This window comes from Pseudonaja textilis, chromosome 3, assembly GCF_049901715.1.
Source record: "Pseudonaja textilis isolate UNSWEBS1 chromosome 3, rPseTex1.2, whole genome shotgun sequence".
In the NCBI taxonomy this organism is placed as follows: domain Eukaryota; kingdom Metazoa; phylum Chordata; class Lepidosauria; order Squamata; family Elapidae; genus Pseudonaja; species Pseudonaja textilis.
In genome coordinates this window covers 81,639,019-81,660,916 of record NC_141992.1, presented here as the reverse complement: position 1 = coordinate 81,660,916, position 21,898 = coordinate 81,639,019, and the positions used below count along the sequence as shown (strand labels likewise).

Genomic DNA, 21,898 nt, shown 5'->3' with positions numbered 1-21,898 from the left:
TTGAATGAAGAAATATATACGTGTGTGTATCTAAATATAGACTTTTATCTTTCTTTACACACTTATCTTGGACCATTTTTTTTAAATTTTCTTGGGATACCTGCAAACATACACCTACCGTCCCTGTCCTATTGTTTCTCTTATTTTTCTTACATGTACCCATGTATTCATAACTATGTTTATACTTATACCTAATATTATCTTGTAAGCAATTGACAAATCAAATCAAATAAAAAAATAAAACAAGGCAGATTGCTGAAGACTCCCCAAATTGCAGACTTGTTTCCCGAGAAGCTTATCCATATTCCAAGTTACAATTAGAGCTGCAAGGATTGAGTTTGAGCTTGTTTTAATCCTCCCCGCCCTTCATAACACCGAGGCACCGGCCCCTCCTGGCTGTGTGAGATGCTGGCTCTAATGCTGGCTTTGTTTGAAAGCTGACTCCCCTCCCCCCAAAATTGGAGCAACCGCAGTATTTTCTTTTATATTTTCTTTTTTCTTCCGCACCTGGAGCTAGAGGAAATTTCATTCTTGTATTGATAAGAAGTCCTGTCTCACCTTGTCTTCACGAATACACTATTATTTCATAGGCTTTTCAAGACAGAAGTACCTGTCAGATGTGCAGGTCCCCTATAAATAATTTCCTAGGCTTGATTTTTTTTTTAAATAGACAACCAGACAGATGCAGGCAAAATGAAATCAGATATGGATGGACGTGTGCCTGTGCAAGCAGCTTATTTTCTTCCTCTTTTATATGGAGTAGAATAATTTGTGTTCTTTCAATTCATTATTAACTAATGTAATACACTGCTTGTTCCCAGAGTTTTGAGATCAGCAGAAGAGAAGATGGTCACAAGTTGGTTTTAGATCTTTTTTTGAGAGAGAGAGATTGGGGGCTGGAAATGGTAGTGCTGAGGAATCCCCTTTATCGGAAGAAGATAACTGAATGGAATTAGACAGTGTTTACAGATCACAAATAATGAGGCTTAGATGTTGGTTCTTCAGCAGTGAAGTAATAAGGGATTATAATTTTTTTTAAAAATCAGTAGTTAGGACTTAACAACTGTGGAGTCACTTAATAAACATATGTTTAATGATTGAAGCAAAAAGTTGTAAAGCACATGATGACCTGCTTTACAATTGGCATAACTTATGACCATAATGACAGACTCCATTATGGTCATAAATCGAGGAGTACCTGTAATCCCTAACTGGATTGAGGAGCTAACTGTATTTTAGAAATACATACCAATCCCGTACTGGTAATAAGTGACAAATCTACATATCAGGAAAAAAATAAAACTAATAGGTCAGCTCTTCCACATCATACTCAGGAGAAAAGAGATGGGGGAGAAAAATTTGTTACTTCTTGACGTCTAACAGCAAAATATCCTGGTCACCCCTGAAGTGCCTCAAACAAGCAAGTTTTTCTTAATTGGCTTTTTTTCCCCCAAGGCAAAGTTAAAGGACACAAATATTTTAGAATAACTCACGAAAAATTACCTTAGTCAATTCCTGCAATTTCAAAATATAGTTTTGGCTACCTCCTTTCATTATTCGCTTCCTTTCTTCTGCAACATCCTCATCTTCTTCCATAATAGGCCCCAGAGTATTTTGGAGAAACCTAAAAAACTCAGAATAAGTGAGTGGTAATTCAGCTTGTACTTGAAAAGCAGCCTATATAGATCCCATTTTCAAGGCCAATGCAAGCCCAGGTACCTTCCACCCCAACAATGTTCCCTAATTCTTTAAAACAAATTTCAGTATAAGACCTCTGAAGCCAGGAGTTTTTCTACGTACCATCTTGTAGAGAAGAAATTGTGTTGTAAAAGAAGATTCAGAATGAAATAGACCACACCCTGCACTGCCAGGGCTAGCATGTGTTTTCCAGCAAAATCCCAGCACAATGGATTCGAGACACGTTCTTCTCCTTTAGAATAAAACCAACAGAAAGGAGTTTGAATGACCCGATGATAAAATATACTTTTTCAGAAACAGAGAATTTCCTCCTCTTGTCATTAACTGTTGAGATCCAATTCATGCAGCTGGAGATCAGGAACTTAGTTAGTCCGCCACAGACTGCTGCTTTAAATTGATATACTTCTCTGTGCCACCAAAATGTATCAGATAAAATATTTTTGTTTCTTTTGGATATGAAAATATCAAATTGGTATTTGCATGTGTGTGTTTGTGTTCTTTTTAAACAAGGGATGCCAATGCAGGAGGATGGATCTATTCTTGTTAGATTTCAAAGAACCATTTCTTCTGATTTTCCTCTTTATCTGTCTGGCTATATTTTTTGATGTGCATCCCAGGGTCCAGAATAGGCCGCCAGGACAAAAGCAGGGCAGAAGATTGGGAAAGGAGATGTGTAGACGACCAAACTGTGCAACATCTTCTGCAGGCACTTATCTCTGAGGCTGGATACTGCCAGGTAAAGGGGTGCTTGTTCTTGAGTAATCTGAGAACCAGATTCTAGGTCTATCCACCTGTTAAAACTCTGAGGAGTTGCCTCACCCCAATGGGATTTGCTCATTTCACTCGCTCTAGCAGAAGAGCCCTACATTGGATCCTGTCTGCCAAACAATTTTGGCTCCAGAAGAAGAGTTTTTTTTTCTGATATGACCCTGACCCTCTGTAATATTATCCTCTGGACCTGAGATCTGCCCCTTCCCCAATTCCAGAATAGCCTTAAAACCTGCCTTTGCCGCTTGGGCTTCTATGTTTGGGGTGGGTAATAGGAAGAAGAGAAGATCCCCATCCTTATGTCACTTGTTCTCTTAGTTTCTTATGTAATCCTATTCACTTTAATCATTTTGCATTATTATTATTATTTGTATTATTATTATTATTATTATTATTATTATTATTATTATTATTATTAACCTTTCTATCGTATTGTGAGTTGCCCAGAATCACTGAAACAATGAGATAGGCAGCATATCAGTTTAATAAATAAAAATAAAGGTTCACCTCTTCTTCTAGGGAGAACAATTGGTGGTTGGTTTTCTCTTCTGACAAGGGACACTAGAGAAATTGACCACTTTCTTTTATGTTATCCTGTGTGAATCTATGAAGACAGTGCCAGTCAGTGGCCTCATTACTGAGGCAAAATCACGCTCAGCAATGAAAGCAGAGCACACCAGCATAATTTTGTGCCAACTCATGCAGGAAAGAAAATTAATATGGGAAAAAAAGTCCCCCAAGACAAGGGTCTTTCTGTAGCTAGCCTTGAATATTTTATTTCTTAATCAAGATAGGGATTAAGTTGATAAGGGTGTTAATGCATCCTTAAACTAGGGAAAGAAAAATATTTAATTGCCCTGCTCTCAGCTGACAGCTTCCTGTAGGGAAGAAGTATAAAACTGTATACTTAAGCAAGTCTCTGATATTCTACCATCTCTTTCTATTTGAAGGTATCAAATGTCAAGAATGTTTGATGTTTAGTGTAAAAGGGCTCTTGTATATGTTGTCATGATTGCACTTATGAAAGAAGTTGTGCAAATTTGCCAGGTTAGCAACACTACAGATCTTGCATGATGTGTCTTCTCCATAAATAATTCAGGAAACATCCAAGCACAGTATTACAATATTTCATTCAGAATTGCTGACCAAGTCATTTCTCATTGAGGGGAAATATTGCTAAGGTCAGCTTCATCTCCCAACATTTCTTCCCTAACGCCCTCCCTTTGACACTATTTCCTCCAAGGGGAAATTTGATCACTCATCCTGTAGAATGGCTGGTTGTGGAGACTTCCCACTTTTGTTGTTTCTACAAGAAAAAAACAAACACAGTCGGGGAATAATCAACAGTGCCTCAGAGAGAGAGTCCATGCAGAGAGTGGTAAGGACAGCTGAGAAGATTATAGAAAGCTCACTTCCTGTCATTCAGGATACTGCTTATAAGCGCTATGAGCTTAGAGTTCAAAGCATTGTTGGAGACCCCACACAGCCACTTCACAGTCTGTTTCTGTTGATCCCCTCTGGGAGAAGGTTTCGAAGTATCTATAGCAGGACTACCAGATTCTGTAATAGCTTTGTTCCCTATGCCCAATGGTGGGATTCAAATAATTTAACAACTGGTTCTATGCCTTAATGTTTTCTTCCAACAACCAGTTCACTAAACTGCTCAGAAAATTAACAACCAGTTCTCCCGAACTGGTGCGAACTGGCTGAATCCCACACTGCCTACGCCATCCATCTGGTAAACTCGCAAGATTTGTTTCTCTCACCATGTACAAATATACAACCAAACTAGACTGTGTTGTTTCTCCATGTCATATATTTAGGTATAGGCATAATTTTGTATTTATTTATTTTGTCATGTTTATTATAGGTAGAGACCCTTTGAGAGCTGAATGCAACAAAATTTCATTTTAATGTATGCCAATTAGTGTATATTCAAAGTGACAATAAAGTTATTCTAAGTCTAACAGGATGATCGGATTCTCTCTCAGATAGAGGCAGCAACAGGGTTCATAGTAGACAGCTATACAGGCAGGACTGAGGGCTGAGTGAAAATGCTTTTCCTCCTTGATCAAAGCATGGATAAAGTGCAAAAGATTCAGCCTAGCAGCAGTTCATAACTGACTTCAATATCGAGCATCCTAGAACTATCTCCCATCGTTTGATACTTACCAAAACGTGTATACACATCAATCACAGCTTGGTTTATGGCTAAGTCAAGGAGTCCACGACCCAAGCAGAAATGAGGAAAGATCAAAAATATTTTTTTTAATGTTTTGTTGAATTCTAGGAGAGGCTGGAAAAGAAACACAGATGCTAGTCTTGCTCAGATTCACAAGATTCCTCTCTAACTTAAAAAAAATGATTGAGTTTAGAATGAGACACCAGATGTCAGGTGTAAAAGATCAGGACCACAAGTGAGGTTACAATTAAACTGATTTATTACAATTCATGCCTATGCACAGGAATCTAACCAACTAACAGTTACCACTATTTTGGCTCTAGATAAGGTTCAGCTGAATTCAAGAGGGATTGGAATTAGTCCATTAGTGGCTACATAGTGACACTGGGCTGATTCCTCTTTTGACCCTATCCTCAGGTTCTGCCACTCCTTCTCCTACTTACATCCTGATTAATAACACCTTTTAATGTGAAGATGTGACAATAGGAAATCAGGAAATCTGGATAACACAAGGGTTTATTTTCCAGAGAAAAGGAACATGATAGAACCTAGAAAAGAGATTTCCTCATTTTGCAACATCTCTATATAATTTTCCAGAATATCTGATTATCTTATGCTGGAACATTTAGACAACATGCAAAGGTTTGTGAATATCAAAAGTTTTATGATACTTCCCATTGCAGCAGCTGCTCCTTTTAAACCAGGGGTGGGCAAACTACGGCCCGCGGGCCACATCCAGCCCGTTGGTCTTTTTAATCCGGCCTGCCGAAGATTGGTACAAAATTAAGGTTTGATGTGAATGATTGAATGATTGCATTCATTTGATTTTGACTTGTAATGACAGGCATTTCAACACCAGGTGGCGGCCCATCTGTCAAATTTTAAAAGTCAGCGAGGCCCCCGAGCCAAAAAGTTTGCCCACCCCTGTTTTAAACTCTCATTATCTCTTAAAACTTATGAAGCGTATATTGAACCATGTCCTGACATAATGGAGCATAGCTAATGTATGGTACTCATTCAAATCGAGCCTAAGAAAAGTCACTCACCGCATTATTTTCAAAGAGGTCCAGAATAAATGTGATGGCACTAGTATTAATACCAATGAAGAGATTAACGCAAGACAAGACAACATAGGCAGTGCTGGGGATGCTAAAATAGCGGGATGCAGGGTACATCATAGGAATTATGGCCCATCTATGTACAGAACAATGGAAACAGAAATGGTATAATTCAATTAATCAAAATATACAGTCATAGCCCCCCCCCCAGGGTAGTATAATAAACAATAAAGTGGTTCAATGGTGAATGAAATATGGCCATGTTGTCACAGACTGTCTTTTGATAAACAAAAAAAAGCCATTTTATTATTTATCTGCATAAAGATTCATCCTTCCTGTGTCCCTTTATTATTCAGGCCAGCTGACAAGGAACATCTGAAACCACTCAAAAGACCAGAAATTTTACAAAAGGGATTATTTATTCCTTTATTTATAAATTTATTCAATGTATGTGGTTGCTCATTTGTCATGTGATTTTGGGCAGCTAGCTAGCAATCAGCTAAAAACATCAACAATACAACAAAGCAATTAAAACATGTCACACCAGAGCCAGCTCATATATCCATAACTAACAGACCTTATTAACAACTGGCCACATTAATTACTTGAAGCCAGCTCACCTAACTTACTAAGCCAATGCCGGAGGGAAGAGTGTTAGTCTTCAAGGCCTTATCAAAAACAGGTAAAATTAGGATTATTTGGTTATCATGTTATTCTACAGGTTACAGTGGCAGGGAATGCCCATTTTTTGGATCCCATCAGATGACACTGTTTAATAGAAGGTACCCAGAGCATGCCAGCCCTGACAGATTGTATAACATGGGCACAAATAATTGGAGACAAACAGCAAATGACCCAGCACTGTACCATGAAGGGTTTTATAGATGACAAATAATACCTTGAACTACCTATAGAAACTAAGAATTTGTATAGCTTGCTAAGTAGTAATGTCATATGGTATAGCAAAATGTCCCCATAGCTACCTGTATCACAATATTCAGTGTAGCTTCTAAATAAACTGGAATTTTGTATTAGGCATGACCGCCCAGAGGATGTTGTAAAGCATTATGGGGCAGTATGTAAATCTAAGTGCTATTGGGCGTGCAGAATTCATTGCATAATTTGGCCGTGAGATGGCCAAGGCATGAATAACTGTAAGCAAGACCTCCTGATCTGGTTTTGAGCAGGAGCTAAGAATCTAGAGCAGGGGTGTCAAACTCACATCATCACAGCATTGTCACATGACGTATTGGGACTTTTTTCCCCTTCGCTAAAATGGATGTGGGTGTGGCCTGCAGGTGACACATCCAGGCTGCAGGCCAGGAGTTTGAAAGCCTTGGTCTAGAGCAAGGGTCTTCATATTTGGCAAGTTTAAGACTTGTGGATTTCAACTCCCAGAATTCCTGAGGTAATATGACTGGAGGAGGAATTCTGGGAGTTGAAGTCCACAAGTCTTAAAGCTGTCAAGTTTTTAAGACCCCTGGTCTAGTGGATCCCCACACTGGATACTAATTTTGTATGGGGAAGTGGCAACCCAAACTAGAAGTAATGAAAGACCCTAGTGCGGTCCCCATTCATTCAATCTCATTAACAGGTGAATGTAAGCCTGTTCTTCCCCATCCAGATCTCTACAGCTTCCAATCAATGAGAGAAAACCTTGAGAGCATAACTTCTTACACCCAGGATGGAAATGTATACCTGGGTATCATCTGCATACCTAACCCCATGCTCACCCCATGGTGAGTCACAAGGTGATTAAAAAGGAATGGGGAGAGAGTTGTGTTCTGTGAATTCAACTCTCTCCCAAAGCATAGCAAACATGAAGCATTATAGAGTAAACCCAGATAGGTAAGAAGATGATGCATTACACAATTATTACCAACTGCCTTGTTCAGCGACCATTACAGTAATATAATAGTATGATAGTCATGTGATGTACTTAATAATCCACAGAGATTCACTTAACAACTGTAGCAGAATTGATGTAAGTCCGGCACAGGCACTAAGTTGCCGGGCCCCATTGCAGAAGGTTAAGTAAGAACTATTTCTAAAGTTTTTATAAGTCATTAACAAAACTGAATTATTCCAGGAAATAAGCAGGCAAACTGTAGAGTTTTGCAGAATTAATGTAATATGGTGAAAAAAACAGTTTATTGAAACATGTACTAATATTTGTTTCATTTCACATATTTAATAAGACATCTAGATAACTTACCCATATAACAATAGCAATATTATAAGCACAGGAAGATTGGTTGGTGATGTGTATGCTTTCTTTTTGAAACTCATGAATATTGCCACCACTAAGCCAGCACTCATTATATAATTCACCTGGCACAGAGGAAAAGAAAAATACAGTATGTATTAAATTGAAGAGCTATTCAGAAAGATAGCTTTTTGTAAGATAAATAAACAGAGATTGGCTTGTTCTGTCTTACTTGATTTTTTTGAAAACAATGTTATATTCTAAAAAAAAAAAGAAGATGGTAGGAAGAAAAACTTGTGGAAAACTACTTAAGCCATAACTGCCAACAGCATAATTATTGTCCATTCTGGTGACTGGCGTCTGGTTGAAAAAGTATATAAAGGGAAGCAAAATAACTCACTATGTCCCAAAGGAAGTTGGTGAACCAGTAAACAAAAAGGCTCACACCACTGACGAACTGGAGATGCTTGGCTTTTGACACTTGCTCTTGGATCAGATATAAGACAAAGCTTGCTGGGATGAAAGACATGGCAAATATCACGCAGATGGAAACAACAGCATCTATTGAGGTGGTCAGCCTGTAGTGAGACATGCCGAGGACAGCCAATAAGCCAGAACCAAAAGCTGCAAAAGTTACTTCTTGTTAGGTTCCCATTTCACCACAAGGTTGACCTTAGGCAGGGTTGATTGTCTACCCACTACTGAAGACAAAAGTCCCAGTTCTCCTATTGTTCCGACAGAATCTAATAGTGCTAAACTTTTAACTATGGCTGCATAGTTGAGTTTTTCTCCTGCTTCATTTTACTGGTGTAGAAAGGAATGTGAACCAGTTGTGACTTGGTAAAAGAAATATTGGATTGTTGTTGCAGAGGCAACCATACATTTCCCATCATTCACTCATTTATTGTAAACTGTGTATAAATATAGCAGTTAATATAAGTAGCTTGAGATTGTTTATTGTAAGGGTCCAATTTTGTGTGATGTACAACATGCACTTTTAAAGAACTATTGTATAAATATTTTTAGCTTGCCGACAGACATATTTTTACTAATAAAGGATAATAGTTGTAGCTCTGGGTTGACATGAGGGGTCCTTGGTGCTCTCCGAGCTTGCTTGTTTTCTTACAGTCGTTTCATTACCAAACCAGTGTGAGAAGCCCCACCTCAGAAGAATGAAATATTTTGGGAAATATTTAAAAAGGCAGAATGTTATGTTTCCCTAAAAGAGAAATGGGGAAACATGTTTTTAGAGTCAGAAAGCTGCCCCCCAGTCTTTCTTAGCCCACAGCAGATGCCAGCGTTTAAAGAGATAAAGAGATAAAGAGCTTACTGAATGAGGAAGCCAACTATCTAGATGGCTCTATTCATAAGGAAAACAAATACTACAGGCAGAAATCCATTCAAGACAGGATATTTCAAAACTCCTTGCAGCAAAGTTTGACAGCTAACAAAAGCAGAACGGTACGATTAGTACAGCAGCCCTTCACCCAAGATCCAGCACAGGACAAAAGCCATTAGCCACAATAGGAATTGCCCAACTCCTTTCAGAACACAAAGTCCTTTCATTGCACAAACCCTCCCCCACAGCAGCATTTCAGGACCTGTATAAAAATCCTGGCACTCATTTAGCTAATTGTTCAGCTGACCCAGAACTGCACACTGTCTTTGTGCATGGTTCTGTTCATCATTAAACTTTCTTTCCAATCAGCCTCCATTATATTTTATTCCTGGCTTGGACCTGAGCCAGATGGATTTTCACCAGGTAACATCATCAGTGCTAGTAAGGAGTAAGACATATTTTTCTAAGCTTTAAGCTGTGGTATCCAGACCTGCTACATATAAGGGAGGGAGGAATAGAATTAAAGCTGCAATTGGAGTGAATTATGAGCCACGGAGGTGCAGTGGTTAGAATGCAGTATTGCAGGCTGCTTCTGCTGATCACCGGCTGCCAGGATTTTGGCAGTTCGGATCTCACGGGCTCAAGATTGACTCAGCATTCCATCCTTCTGAGGTCGGTAAAATAAGGACCCAGATTGTTGAGGGCAATATGCTGACTCTGTAAACTGCTTGGAAAAGCACTGTGAAGCGGTATATAAGTTTAAGTGCTATTGCTTTTAGAATTTAAAAGGCAAACGAATGTTACCTACACAGTGATTTCAGACAACTGACCCTTAGTGAGGTTCAGTGGATGGTTAATAGCAGTTATTCCATATTCTTCTGGATCCTCATTTTGTTGCAGGTTGGCTCTCAGAATGGCATTGTTGGCTACATTGAGAAAACTGACCACAGCATGCCAGCCTTTATTGTTAAACCACACCTGGAAGAACAGTGGAGAAGATTACAAACTTCAGCCAGTCAGAATCCTTTAAAATTCTTATTTTTATTAGGGACAAGCAACAGGTTGGGGCATGCTGCCTAAAGGCTCATGCTGCTAATGACAGCAACTGAACAGCTGTTGTATCTACTTTATTTATTATTACATGCACATTAGTACTCTGGGGTTTTTCCCCATGACAAATCAGGGCTAATAGTTCCAGGCTTTCAAAAAATTTTTTCCTCTAGTTCATACTTCAGCATTTGCTTGTTCCTTGGAATTCAAGGAAAGCTGGAGCTTTTTCCCAGCTTTTTTTTTCTTTCTTCCTGTCTTTATTCAGTTTTTATATTTAAACAGCAAAAGTCAAACTTTCTTTTTTCTCTTTCTTTGGGTTCGAATAACAACAATACGTTAATGTGCATGTATAGGGAGTGCTGAAGATGCTTTGCAGAAGTTTAATCACTTTTTTTTTCTGAGAAACTCATATCCTTCTAAATAGGCCTGCTAATCTGAGTGAAAGTATCTAGACAAACATTACATGGAAGCAAAAAAAAAATTTCTGTATCACTTTGCTCCCATCTAGTGATCATCATACGATTGGCTTATATTAAAGAACAATTACAGAACTACACCATATCCATTGAAGCTTTCCCTTACAGAAAGCTTCAATGGATATGCTTACACAAGTGGTACATACAACTGTAATGCAGCCAGCCCATTACAGTCATATTTCGTAAAGGTTGTAAAACAGATCGATATACCTTTTCTTGTTCTATTGACCCTTCTATTTCCTTACTAAAAGGCAAACATCTCAATCAAATAATAACAAAATTTATTCTCTTTAAATTAATGCTCCTTTACTGAACTTACTGTTCAATGCTCAAATTATGCAAGATTTTATGAAAATAACTTTTAAAATACCTTAATATTGTGTTCAGTTTCCATATATTTAAGAAAAGCTGGCATTTCTTTAGCAGCAATCCTTGTTTTTTCACCCTAGACAGCAGAAAACAAAGGTTCAAAATTTCTTCTTTATATTTTAGTGTAAGTGACAAAGCAGATGCAAGAGTTCTTTCTTACCCCTGTTATATTCATCATTCGACCAACGTCCTTCATAAAATCAACAATTTGATCTCCAGTAATATGCAGTATTGGAAGTTTGCCTCCAATCGAAATTCCTCCATATCTATAAACAAGATTACATAATCTTCAGTTCTATGAAGGAAACTATACTCCACTTTTAATAGATAATGAACACAATAAAAGGTCCCTTCAACATAATTATACAGTACCTCTCTCCCAAAAAGGAATATGTCTATGGAGATTCTTCCAGGTCATAGTTGACTCAAAGGTGCTTTTTGAAAAGACAACTGGACTATTTTTATTGAGGAAGAAGACGACATTTCGGTTCTCATCCAAGAAGCTTCATCTGAAGAAATGAAATCTCTTCTTCCTCAATAAAAAATAGTCCAGTTGCCTTTTCAAAAAGCACCTTTGAGACAAAAAGGAATGATTCTCATTTTTCATTGTTGATAGTGAATTGCACAAACAAAATAAATCCAGAAAGCCCTCAGCTAATGACCCTGACTGGAACTGGCAAGTCTGCCACTAAACGAAGCAGTCATTAAATGGGAAATCTCATGACTATGTTTTCTGGCTGGAAAGAGACATGACTAGTCAATATCACAGCTTTGGCTTTTCTTTGCCTCCTAACCAGTTGCCTGCCCTTAGGAACGCTGAAATGTTGATAAGCTGTTTATGGAGCATGTCTGTGGCTCACAGGACTGGGCTGCTGGCATGATTTCATTGCTTTCAATGTGTAGAAGAGCAGTTTATTCTCTTGCAAACCCTTTCTCTCCAATCTCTCCTCTGCTCTGCAAGATGGATTAGAGAGATTAGGGGCATTGAACAGTACTGTAATGGTGATCACACGATTAAGAAATGCTGTGAAGGTCATAAATGGGCTATAAAATTATTTTTTCAGCACTGTTACATTTTTGAATAGTCACTGAACAAAGTGAGGGCTATTTGTATTGTTTCCAAACCTAGCATAGCCCTCTACTTGTATTTCAGACAAAATAACACTGATTAGGCCTATCTTATTATTTGTCATTTATTTGAAATCAAATTCTTTAGATTTAAAGAAATAAACAAAAGATATACAACGCATAGGTGTCCTACCTTTGCTCATTGACCCAATATTTACTTTTTAATCTGCCAAGGAAAATAAAAAAAAAAAATTAAAAATGTAATAACCTTTAATATACTGCATTAATTAAAATGCTTTTGGATACAAAATTATGTCTGTGCCATGAGGATAAGTTTGGGGGTTTTATGGCTATTCTGCTGACTGAGATGACACTTTAGAAATGTATAAGCCTCTTCAGTGATTGGTGAAAAGGATGAGTTTATGCAGTCTGTACACTTAATCCCTGTTCCTGACCACTATTTGTTCATCCGACCTGCACAGAAGCTATGAAAGTACAAGTTATAGAAAATAATTCTTTGATGTGTATTTTGCTCAGTTCTTTTTCTGTGCAAATATACACAATCTAACCTGGGTTGTTGTTTTTTTAACAATAAAAAAACCAATAGACAAAAGGCAAAAGTTTATTATGGCCAGAAGCCAGACAAACAGACAAATAAATGTGTATACCGGGAGGGCGGGGAACTAGCAAGGATTACATGGGTGGAACTTTATCATTTAGAAGTGTCTTTGATGGCACTGTTGAAGCTGAGTAGCAAAACACAGCACCACTACAGGTGGTCCAAATGTTTTTGTTAGCTAGTAGGAAAGCTACATAATAAGCACCTGATTGCTCTGGAATTGTAGCATAAACCCTAATAAAAACTGCTTTGTAATAGCACATGTGTAATAGTTTCTATTTCCTTCATGCCTCAAGCCCAGAGGATAGCATTGTATTTCCAGAGCAAGAATGCAGAGGGAAGATTGTTGAAAGTGCAAAGGTGAAAGCCCAGCAATACTTTATTGTATTTATTGTAATAATAAACTTATTAATGTAATAAAAAGCATTGTGAGCATTGTAACAATAATCCCTTTCATTTAAAAGAAAACAGGTACTGGATTAGCTTTGATTATATTACTGTATTTATTTCTTTATAGCATACAACCTCCTCTTTTCAATATCATGGAGACAGGGCAGAAAAATAATATTCTGCCATGGCATATTTGTATTATGGTTAGATGCAACTGAACCTCCCCACCCACCCACCCCGGCAAAAAAACTGAACAGCTGACTTGTTATTCAGAAGTCTTAGGACCATATCAACAATCCATTCATACAAACTGCTACAGGTTCCTAGCTAGAATCATTCATCACACAAAGCTATTGTATAGTTTCTTTTTTTACTAGTTTTATGTGGGAACCTGCCATTACAGTTTAGTGTTATGTGCCAATACAGCTTCTGAATTTGAAAATGTATAAATAGAAAAGTCTCAACCAACCTGCTTCTTATTAGGGTGGGGTATGTTTTCACCAAGAAATCAGAAATATTTCGGTAAGTGAGATCCTGAAGAATTTCTGTACTATGCTGAACCCTCTATAAGATGAAGAAAATACTCATTAAATTCTTTGTGGTTATAATTTAGTATTTCTGAGATTCAGAGGCAAGAAAAGATCTCATAGGAAAGTTTTAGATTAAAATAAGTGGTTTTTCTTACTGGAATCTGAAAGCTGCCTTGTCTTCCTTTGGGATTTTATTTGTGTGTTTTGATCTCAAGCCACATAAAATAACTATAAACCACACTGGATTTGCTGAATGCTTCAAAAGATTTGTAAGCAGGGAGCTAAAAATGTTGGCAGCTGACATTTCTAACCTGACTTTTACTATAAAACAGCTATAAAGATTTAAACACATATACACATTTGTAATTTTAGAAAATAAATATAAAAGTCTTGCGGCACTTTAAAGTCTAATAAGTTTAATGAAACAGTCTGTGAGTTACAAAATCTTATTCAATAATTGCTTAATCTTTTAAGTGCCAAAAGACTCTTCATATTTTCTGCAATTTTAAATGAACACATTTCTTTTTAGATTGAGATAATTGAGTAAACATACAATTCTTTTGTAGCTAGCAAGTAAAATTCATGAAGAATGTGAATTTAACCACTGAGGGGCAGTGTTGCTTTCCCATAGCAAAGGTATGGGATTATTTTCTTTGAAGTAATAGCAATTTTATAACCTATCTAATAAGTTTTGGCAAAGCAGTCTGGAAATAGTTTCCTACTACATGCCTGTTTTCTAGAAAGAACAGTTTATGTTCTTATGAATTTTCACTGACAAGCTAAACAAAATCTCTGCGTACCTTAAAAAAAACCCTTATGTTCAAAATTACCATTACTGATACCCTTTTATTACAGTTTATCATATCTTCAGTCTTTTCCAACCTGGATTCATTCTGGATGGAATGAGTAACAGGACTTCTGAGAACTTTAGTTCCTAGGCTGGGAAAGTCCCATGATACTTACATTCCTAAAATGTTCTTTGTCCCTTCTGAACTGGAGTCTTGAACAGTATTCTAAATTCTGTATTAATGTACAATACTACTTTAGATGCGATCAGAGTAGTATAATTAATATTATCAGGTCTTCTCTACTTCTGTGCTGCCATCCAGAGCTCATCCAGTTTTTTCAACCGAGTAGCCCCTAACTTAATGTTCTGTTTTTCCTTAAAAAATACATCCCCAAAACATTTAAACGTTTCTAAAACTATTTCTGTAAAGTACAATCAGCCCAGAGGATTTTGTTACTTTACTTTATTGATTAATGGTCAAAGACAAAAACAAAAGAAAGCAAAACTTGTAGTAATTAAGGTGCTGGATCAGAAGTAGGGAGATCCAGGTTCAAGTCTGCCATTATTCATTCAGCCATTACCATTAATCAGGGAAACTCTCCCTGTGGCGAGAAACTATGGGCCAAAAACTCTATTGCAGCTCAGTCAGAGGCACACCACAAAGAGTGAGAGGATCAAGAAGATAATGTAAAAATGAATGTTGCTGAGTTCCTAATATCCATATATTAGGATGTTGCATAGATATGGAAAAGAAGCTCAATTTATGTCACAATAGAACAATGCTCATTTTAAGGATAATATCACATTCCTGCAGACTCCTCATGGCGAATTGTTGAGAGAAAAAAATAAAGAGGAAAGAAAACAGCACATGCCAATCTAAAATACTGAAAGAATGATGGAATATAAACAAAACAAACTTGTAGTTATTGGGATGATTTACAATGAAAACATGAATATATTGAACACTATATCATTTGTTATATCATTTGCAAAATTGCTATTCTTCCATATCAATATATCTGAATATGTTGTCCAGATCTTGCCTCCCCACTATTAATGTAATTCAACAAAAGTCACAGTGCTTCATGTTAGCAGTTGATACTCAAACAGTACCTGTGGTGGAGGAAGACCTCCCGCTCCCAGTGGACACTCTGGTAGCATAGTGAGTTTCTTCCTAGTGCTGCATTCACAAGCAGGTGAGGGGTTGTCAGGACTCCATGTGTTAGTCCGAAAAAGGGCAGACACGCGATAAGGGATAGCTGGTGTCCTCCAGGCCATTGATGTAGCAGTGCAAGAGTAGTTACTATGCAGGGATTCAAAACCCAGTGAAAACATCAAAGTGATCACATATGATCTTGCAAAATTATTGAATGTATACCTCTGGTAACAGGACCAAAAATTCAAGGGAATGCCTCCTAAGTATTCTTCAAACAGAAACAAATGACACTTTGTTTTTCTTCATCGCAAGCCTGTGGATTTTTTTTTAACATGGCTTCATATAGAAGCCATATAAAAATAATTTAATCTAATTTCATACCTAAAAATTAAACTTCAATTACATTTTACTTAAATTTATATTTAAATACAATTAATATCATTACCTGACGTTTCTGTTACATTAAAAATTACAAACTTTTGGAGGTCCCTAGGGAGAGTGTTCACGGTTTTTCAGAGACTACATGCAATCATAGAGTTTGAAGGAATCTCATAGATCATCTACTCTCTACTTTCTGATCAATACAGATGCAATCCGTCCATCTCTGACTGATGACCATACTGTGTCTGAAAACCTCTACCTGACCCTGGGGACATAGGTTGGGCATCTCCGATTTATAAGGTGACTTTCCTCTGATTTATAAAGAGAGTAACTGAGGAAACTATTTCCTTGAACCTTTAGACTTATTTAACTGCTTTATTAAACAGCAATATAAATAACCAAAGTGTCTTCCTCTTAACCACCTCCCCAAATTAGAGTAATGGATGCCATATAATTACTAGTAAAACTGTTTGTTTTAGTGTATCTAGGCAAGGCCCATTAAAAAAATACACACACAAATGATAATACCTGATTTTACATATCCCATAGAATAGTTTGTTTTGTCCTTAGCACCAACTGTAAACCTAGAAGTTGTACAGGTTTACAAACTGTAAATATATGATGAACTCTGAAACTATGTTGGTTGGTGTTCACATTTTAGGTTTCCACTATGTTAACATCCAGGTCTTCTTCACTTCATATTTTGTTTTATCCTTTGTCAACTTTCCATTTTCCTCAAATCACTACTTCTACTCAAAGTTTAGAAGGCCAAACTTTCTGAGCTTATCACCCTCCTGTTTATTCCTATGTATTATGGTTGATTGCCAAAACAAAATAATTAAAACAAACTGCTGACTCTGATGGTGGCAGGAGGACATCAAAAAGCAAGATCACTTTCACTATTTTTAATCTTTGTAGGCTGAAATTCCTTACTCCAGATGCAATACAAAATTCCATCTCTTGGAAGACAATGCAAAGAGAAAATGAACAGATAGAAAGAGAAGTAGAAAACAAACACTTAGACAAACTATCTCCAAGATGTTGCCTTCCAGATTTATTAGCACTCAGATTGTAGAAGTTACAGCCAGCATGGACATCAGCTTATTTAGATCCATTTTTGTATACATTTAATTATAAACCCACTTAAACTGGATAGTTTTATTTCTAATAGATAGGCACATGGATGAAGTAGAAGTAACTCATGTGAACCTAGCCAGATTTTCTTAATGTTGTTTCTTGTTTGTAAACAATCTCGACAGACCGAACAATTAAAATAATAGCTGTACAACCCTTATTTTGTTACACATTAATAAAATATTTATAAACAAGTGTTTTAATCTCACCACCCTATTTCTTTCTCAGTGCAGTTCTTCTATCTGGAGTCTTGCATCACAGATTGGAAAAGCAACCCAAAGAGGCTGTAATGCTATAGGTAAGGCAATCAGTAATCATCGGGGGATAAGAATATAGCGTAGAAGATAAGTTCCACATTTAGTCAGTGATAGAGATCAGTGGGACTTAATCTGGCTGTGATTAACTTAAATCTCTTTCATTCCATTGAGTCTAATTTAAAATCGTCTATTGTTCCATAGGCTCTTGCTTAATGTTGTGGGATGAAGGGACTTTATCTTGTTAAAACTTCAGTAATAGTATAGGAACTTCATAATTGGAAAGAGACAGAGAGTGAGAGAGAAAAAATGAACTTACTAAAGGGGTTCTCTCTTCAAGCAACGATTTCCAAATCCTGGTTTCTTTAAAAAGGCATCACGAAGAGAAACCATATGTTCACTGTCAGGCTGTTCATTGCTAATGAGATTATAATTTAGATTATAAAAAGAGATTAACTATAGAAAAGTACAATTGCAAATAAAAATTAGCAGAATCACTGCAGATATTACTAACTACTCAATTTTAAAAGAAGCCTATAGGTTTCATAAAGATTACTATTTTTAAAAAAAATTACACTGTTGTTTGCTACAGTTTCTAATTGCTAATTTCTCAAAGACATGATAAGCAAAGACATTCATGCATAGTCCTGGTTAACAAATGGAAAATAGTTTTATATAAAAGGGAAGATCGTAGAACATTTATGGCTGAACATTTGCAATTCACAAAGCTTGCTTATCCAACACTTTTCCAATTCAGTCTAATGCTATTGCTTCATTTTGTGCTATCAAGTAAGTGTGGACTCTTAGTAACAACATGGAAGACTTTTTCTGGAATTTTCTGTTCCCAAGTTTCATTCATCAACACTGTAATCAAGTCTGTTCTCCATGTTCCTGGTACTAGACTTAGGCCAATGCAATATCGTATCTCAACAAAGTGAATTTTTTTTTTATTTAGTTATGAGTCACCCCTCTTTCTGGAAAACTACTCAATATCCATATAATTCATGGGTCAGGAACAGATTGTAATCCATCAAAACTCTAATTACTTCATTTTTCTTTGTATATTAAAAAAGAGACTGCTCCTTTCTCCATATATTAAGAGAAATTTTTTTAAAAATCCTGACAAGTGAAACTCTGAGTTTGGAGTGGGGGCATCTCCTGAAACTCAGTATATCTAGTCTTTGAAAACTGAGATGATGAATCTCATAAGCGATATTTAGCAATGATCCAAATAGGGAGATGTTGTATGTATATATATATATATATATATATATATATATATATATATATATATATATATATATATATATATATATGATCTCCAACGAATGGTGAAGTTTAGCTAATCTTATCTGATCTTAAAAGTTAATCGCGGTCAGATCACATCAGAATACAGATGGGGGTACATCAGAAAACCCCACAATTATATGTAAGGCTACTGTTAAAGTCAAAAATAATGTAGAAAAAGGCAACAGCAACGAAGAGTTGCTCAGAAAATTACATAAATTTGCCCTTGAAATCACAAGGAATCAAGGTCAACTTAAATAATATGTATTGTATTCGCTATTTATAAAATTGTGTTATGTTGTATCAGGTTAAGCAATTACATTAATGTATCACAATACTCAGAACTGGCTCCCATCAGTTTTTAGTACAGTTAAAATAAAAATATTTTTTTAAAAGAAAGAAGAACAATAATCAATAAAAGTGTAATATGTTTATGATTATATGGTCTGGTCATACATGACAAAGATTCCATTCATTTAGGCATTCCTTATCTACAGAATTTCAGTATCTCACAGTTTAGCTACGTAGAGAAATATGTTCAAGAACAAAGCAAAGTCAACAATAGATATGGACTTGTTTAAAACAGAAATCTAAAAAATAATATCTTAGAGAAAGTAGTGAATTAACGAGCATCGGTGCTAACCAGAATGTAGGAAACATCAAAGACAAGATTACTTCAAAAATAAACATATTAAGGAATCCTCTGACCTGAAGAAAGTAAATTGATGTCCATAAATCCAAGGATGGAGGGTTAGACTGGGATATTCACCAAATGGAGGGATGATGTCTGTAAGTATCAGAGCCAGCAACACAAAACTAGCAGGTAGAACAATCTGCCAGCAATAGGGAATATGTCAAATACCTGCTGTCACACAGTATCCTATTAATAGCAATAGCACTTAGACTTATATACTGCCCCACGGTGCTTTACAGTCCTCTCTAAGCAGTTTACAGAGTTAGCATGTTGCCCCCAACCATCTGGGCCTTCATTTTACCGACTTCAGAAGGATGGAAGGCTGAGTCAGCCTTGAGCCAGTGAGAATCGAACTCTTGGCTGTGGGCAGAGTTAGCCTGCAATATTGCATTCTAACCACTAATGTCTATGTCCCATTCAGATATAAGACATAAGAAGACCCAGAGTGGATATCTGTGCTGGAAATTTATCTGGTTATAATTCATATTAAAAAATGTGGTTATACAATAAATCTCAATTTCTACATTTTTAAAATCCTAAATGAGAAGTTCTTACTAACATATAAGACTAAAAAAGCCTAGGCAGCTGCATTGTTTAATCTAGTTGCTGCCCAGTGGCTTTCTAAGCTTTTGGATAGACTTTCCTGGAGGTGGAACCACCGTATGGAGAATATATGCAAACTATTACCAAACTCTCCAGGATATAAATACCTAGCCAAAAGAGTGTTCTATCTAAGCTATGTACGTGTGGTATAATTCTCACTCTTTTTATTCATTTGTTATATTTACATCCAACTTTTCTTCTGGGAGTTCAAGGCAGACTATTTCCTTTCGCTTTATTTTCACAACAATAACCCTAAAAGTAGGTTAGTTTCAGAGAGAGTACAAAGGGTCCAAAAGCCCCTTGTGAGCTCCATGTTTGGGTGGGACTTGAATCAGGATCTTTTTGATCCCAGCCCAACATCTTAATCACTGAATACTTAACATACCAAAAGGGATAGTTGATTCTACAATGTAGGACTCTGGACTTTCCAATTACAGTAGAACTATAACAAACATCTTCAATATACGTCATTTGGGGAGGAAATTAGTAAGCATGCACCTGAGCCAAGAAGTCTTTAATACTACGGGTGGTATGATGGAAACGTTTGATGAGAAGAGCTTTAATCTGCTGAAGAATAAGTTGGCCACCTTTATTTTGCCAAGATCCTTTGCCATCACTCTTATCTCCTTCCAGAGAAGTACAGCTCTTTGCTGAAGCTCTTTGGGGGTCTCCCTCTTCGGCCTCAGCAGAAGCATTCTCCTGGGCAGCTCCTGGATTTTACAAATCAGAATGCCCATGCCGGTTTTGTTCAGGGCACAATGAAAAAAACATTTTATTCCCACAAGTCAAGAGATCCATTTATTTCTTCAAGACTGAAGTTTAGACATAACAATAGATTTTTAAAATATTAACATCAATCTGTGAACTGTCTTTACGGGTAATCCTCACCTTACAACCATTTATCTAGTGACTAAAGTTACAACCAGATTGAAAAACTGACTTACGCCTGGTCCTCAACTCACATCCATCGCAGCATTCCTCACGGTCATGTGATCAACATTTGGGTACTTGGCAACCAACATGTATTTACAAGAGTTGCAACGGTCCAGGATCTTGGGATCACATTTGAAACCTTCTGAGTTGACTTCCAAAAAAGTCAATGGGGGAAAGCTAGTTTTGTTTAATGACCATGTGGTACACCTTAACAACTGCAGTGATTCAATAAACAACGGTAGCACAAAAGGTCACAAATTTGGGTGCAACTCACTTAACAAATGCCTTGCCTTGCTTACCAACAAAAATTCTGATCCCAATTGTCATAGGTCAAGGATATATAATACCCAGTCAATTCACAATGTAGAAATGGATGCCTGATCCCAATTTTTGCAAGTCAATTAAAATATGGGAGACTTTTCATATCAACTTTGGTTTTCAGAGACTTGATCATGGAATGCATACCTGTATTGGGTATTTCAAGGTCAGCTTCAGCTGTAACCTTCAAGAAAACCTGAAAGACAGGTGCATGAGAAGATGCTGTCTGGAAGCAAAGTAAGCACTGACATCTTTAGGCATATCCTTTCCCTCCACCCCAATGCAACACAATGCAACACAAATATTGCTCCTCTCATTTTATTTTTAATTAATGTTTAAAAAACTCTAAAAGGGTACAAAATAATCTTAAAAAATTGGAGTAATAGGAAGAAATATACTAACTATAGTACTAAGTTAGTATAGGATTATACTAATTATCCCATCTTTATCCCCTTCACTTTGTATCTTTATTCTGGTGTGTTCAGATGTGTTAAATTACAACTCCTATCTTCCCATCAGACAGTTCTAATTTAATAGCTACTACTCTAGTAATATTTGTTATTACAATGCAGAAAAAAAATCACTGCCCTATAGAAAT

At 36.7% G+C, this 21,898-nt stretch overlaps 1 protein-coding gene across 8 annotated transcripts in view; it reads right to left on the bottom strand.

Moving 5' to 3' along the window:
* The window catches only part of ABCA4 (ATP binding cassette subfamily A member 4), a 112,093-nt gene that overhangs the window by 14,019 nt on the left and 76,176 nt on the right, over positions 1-21,898 (bottom strand). For 6 of the 8 annotated variants that reach the window (XM_087930206.1, XM_087930205.1, XM_087930209.1 and 3 more), the window contains 16 exons: positions 21,448-21,496; positions 20,548-20,759; positions 19,461-19,585; positions 17,785-17,883; positions 15,654-15,843; positions 13,693-13,787; positions 12,408-12,440; positions 11,307-11,412; positions 11,148-11,222; positions 10,060-10,229; positions 8,313-8,490; positions 7,922-8,037; positions 5,695-5,842; positions 4,639-4,762; positions 1,801-1,930; positions 1,504-1,624 (listed from right to left, as the gene is read on the bottom strand). In XM_087930206.1, coding sequence (XP_087786332.1) covers positions 1,504-1,624; positions 1,801-1,930; positions 4,639-4,762; positions 5,695-5,842; positions 7,922-8,037; positions 8,313-8,490; positions 10,060-10,229; positions 11,148-11,222; positions 11,307-11,412; positions 12,408-12,440; positions 13,693-13,787; positions 15,654-15,843; positions 17,785-17,883; positions 19,461-19,585; positions 20,548-20,759; positions 21,448-21,496 — 1,971 coding nt within the window. Of the gene's footprint in view, positions 1-1,503; positions 1,625-1,800; positions 1,931-2,887; positions 3,071-4,638; positions 4,763-5,694; positions 5,843-7,921; positions 8,038-8,312; positions 8,491-10,059; positions 10,230-11,147; positions 11,223-11,306; positions 11,413-12,407; positions 12,441-13,692; positions 13,788-15,653; positions 15,844-17,784; positions 17,884-19,460; positions 19,586-20,547; positions 20,760-21,447; positions 21,497-21,898 lie in introns of those variants that run through there. The other 2 variants (XR_015742929.1, XM_087930211.1) reach the window with 2 other exon arrangements.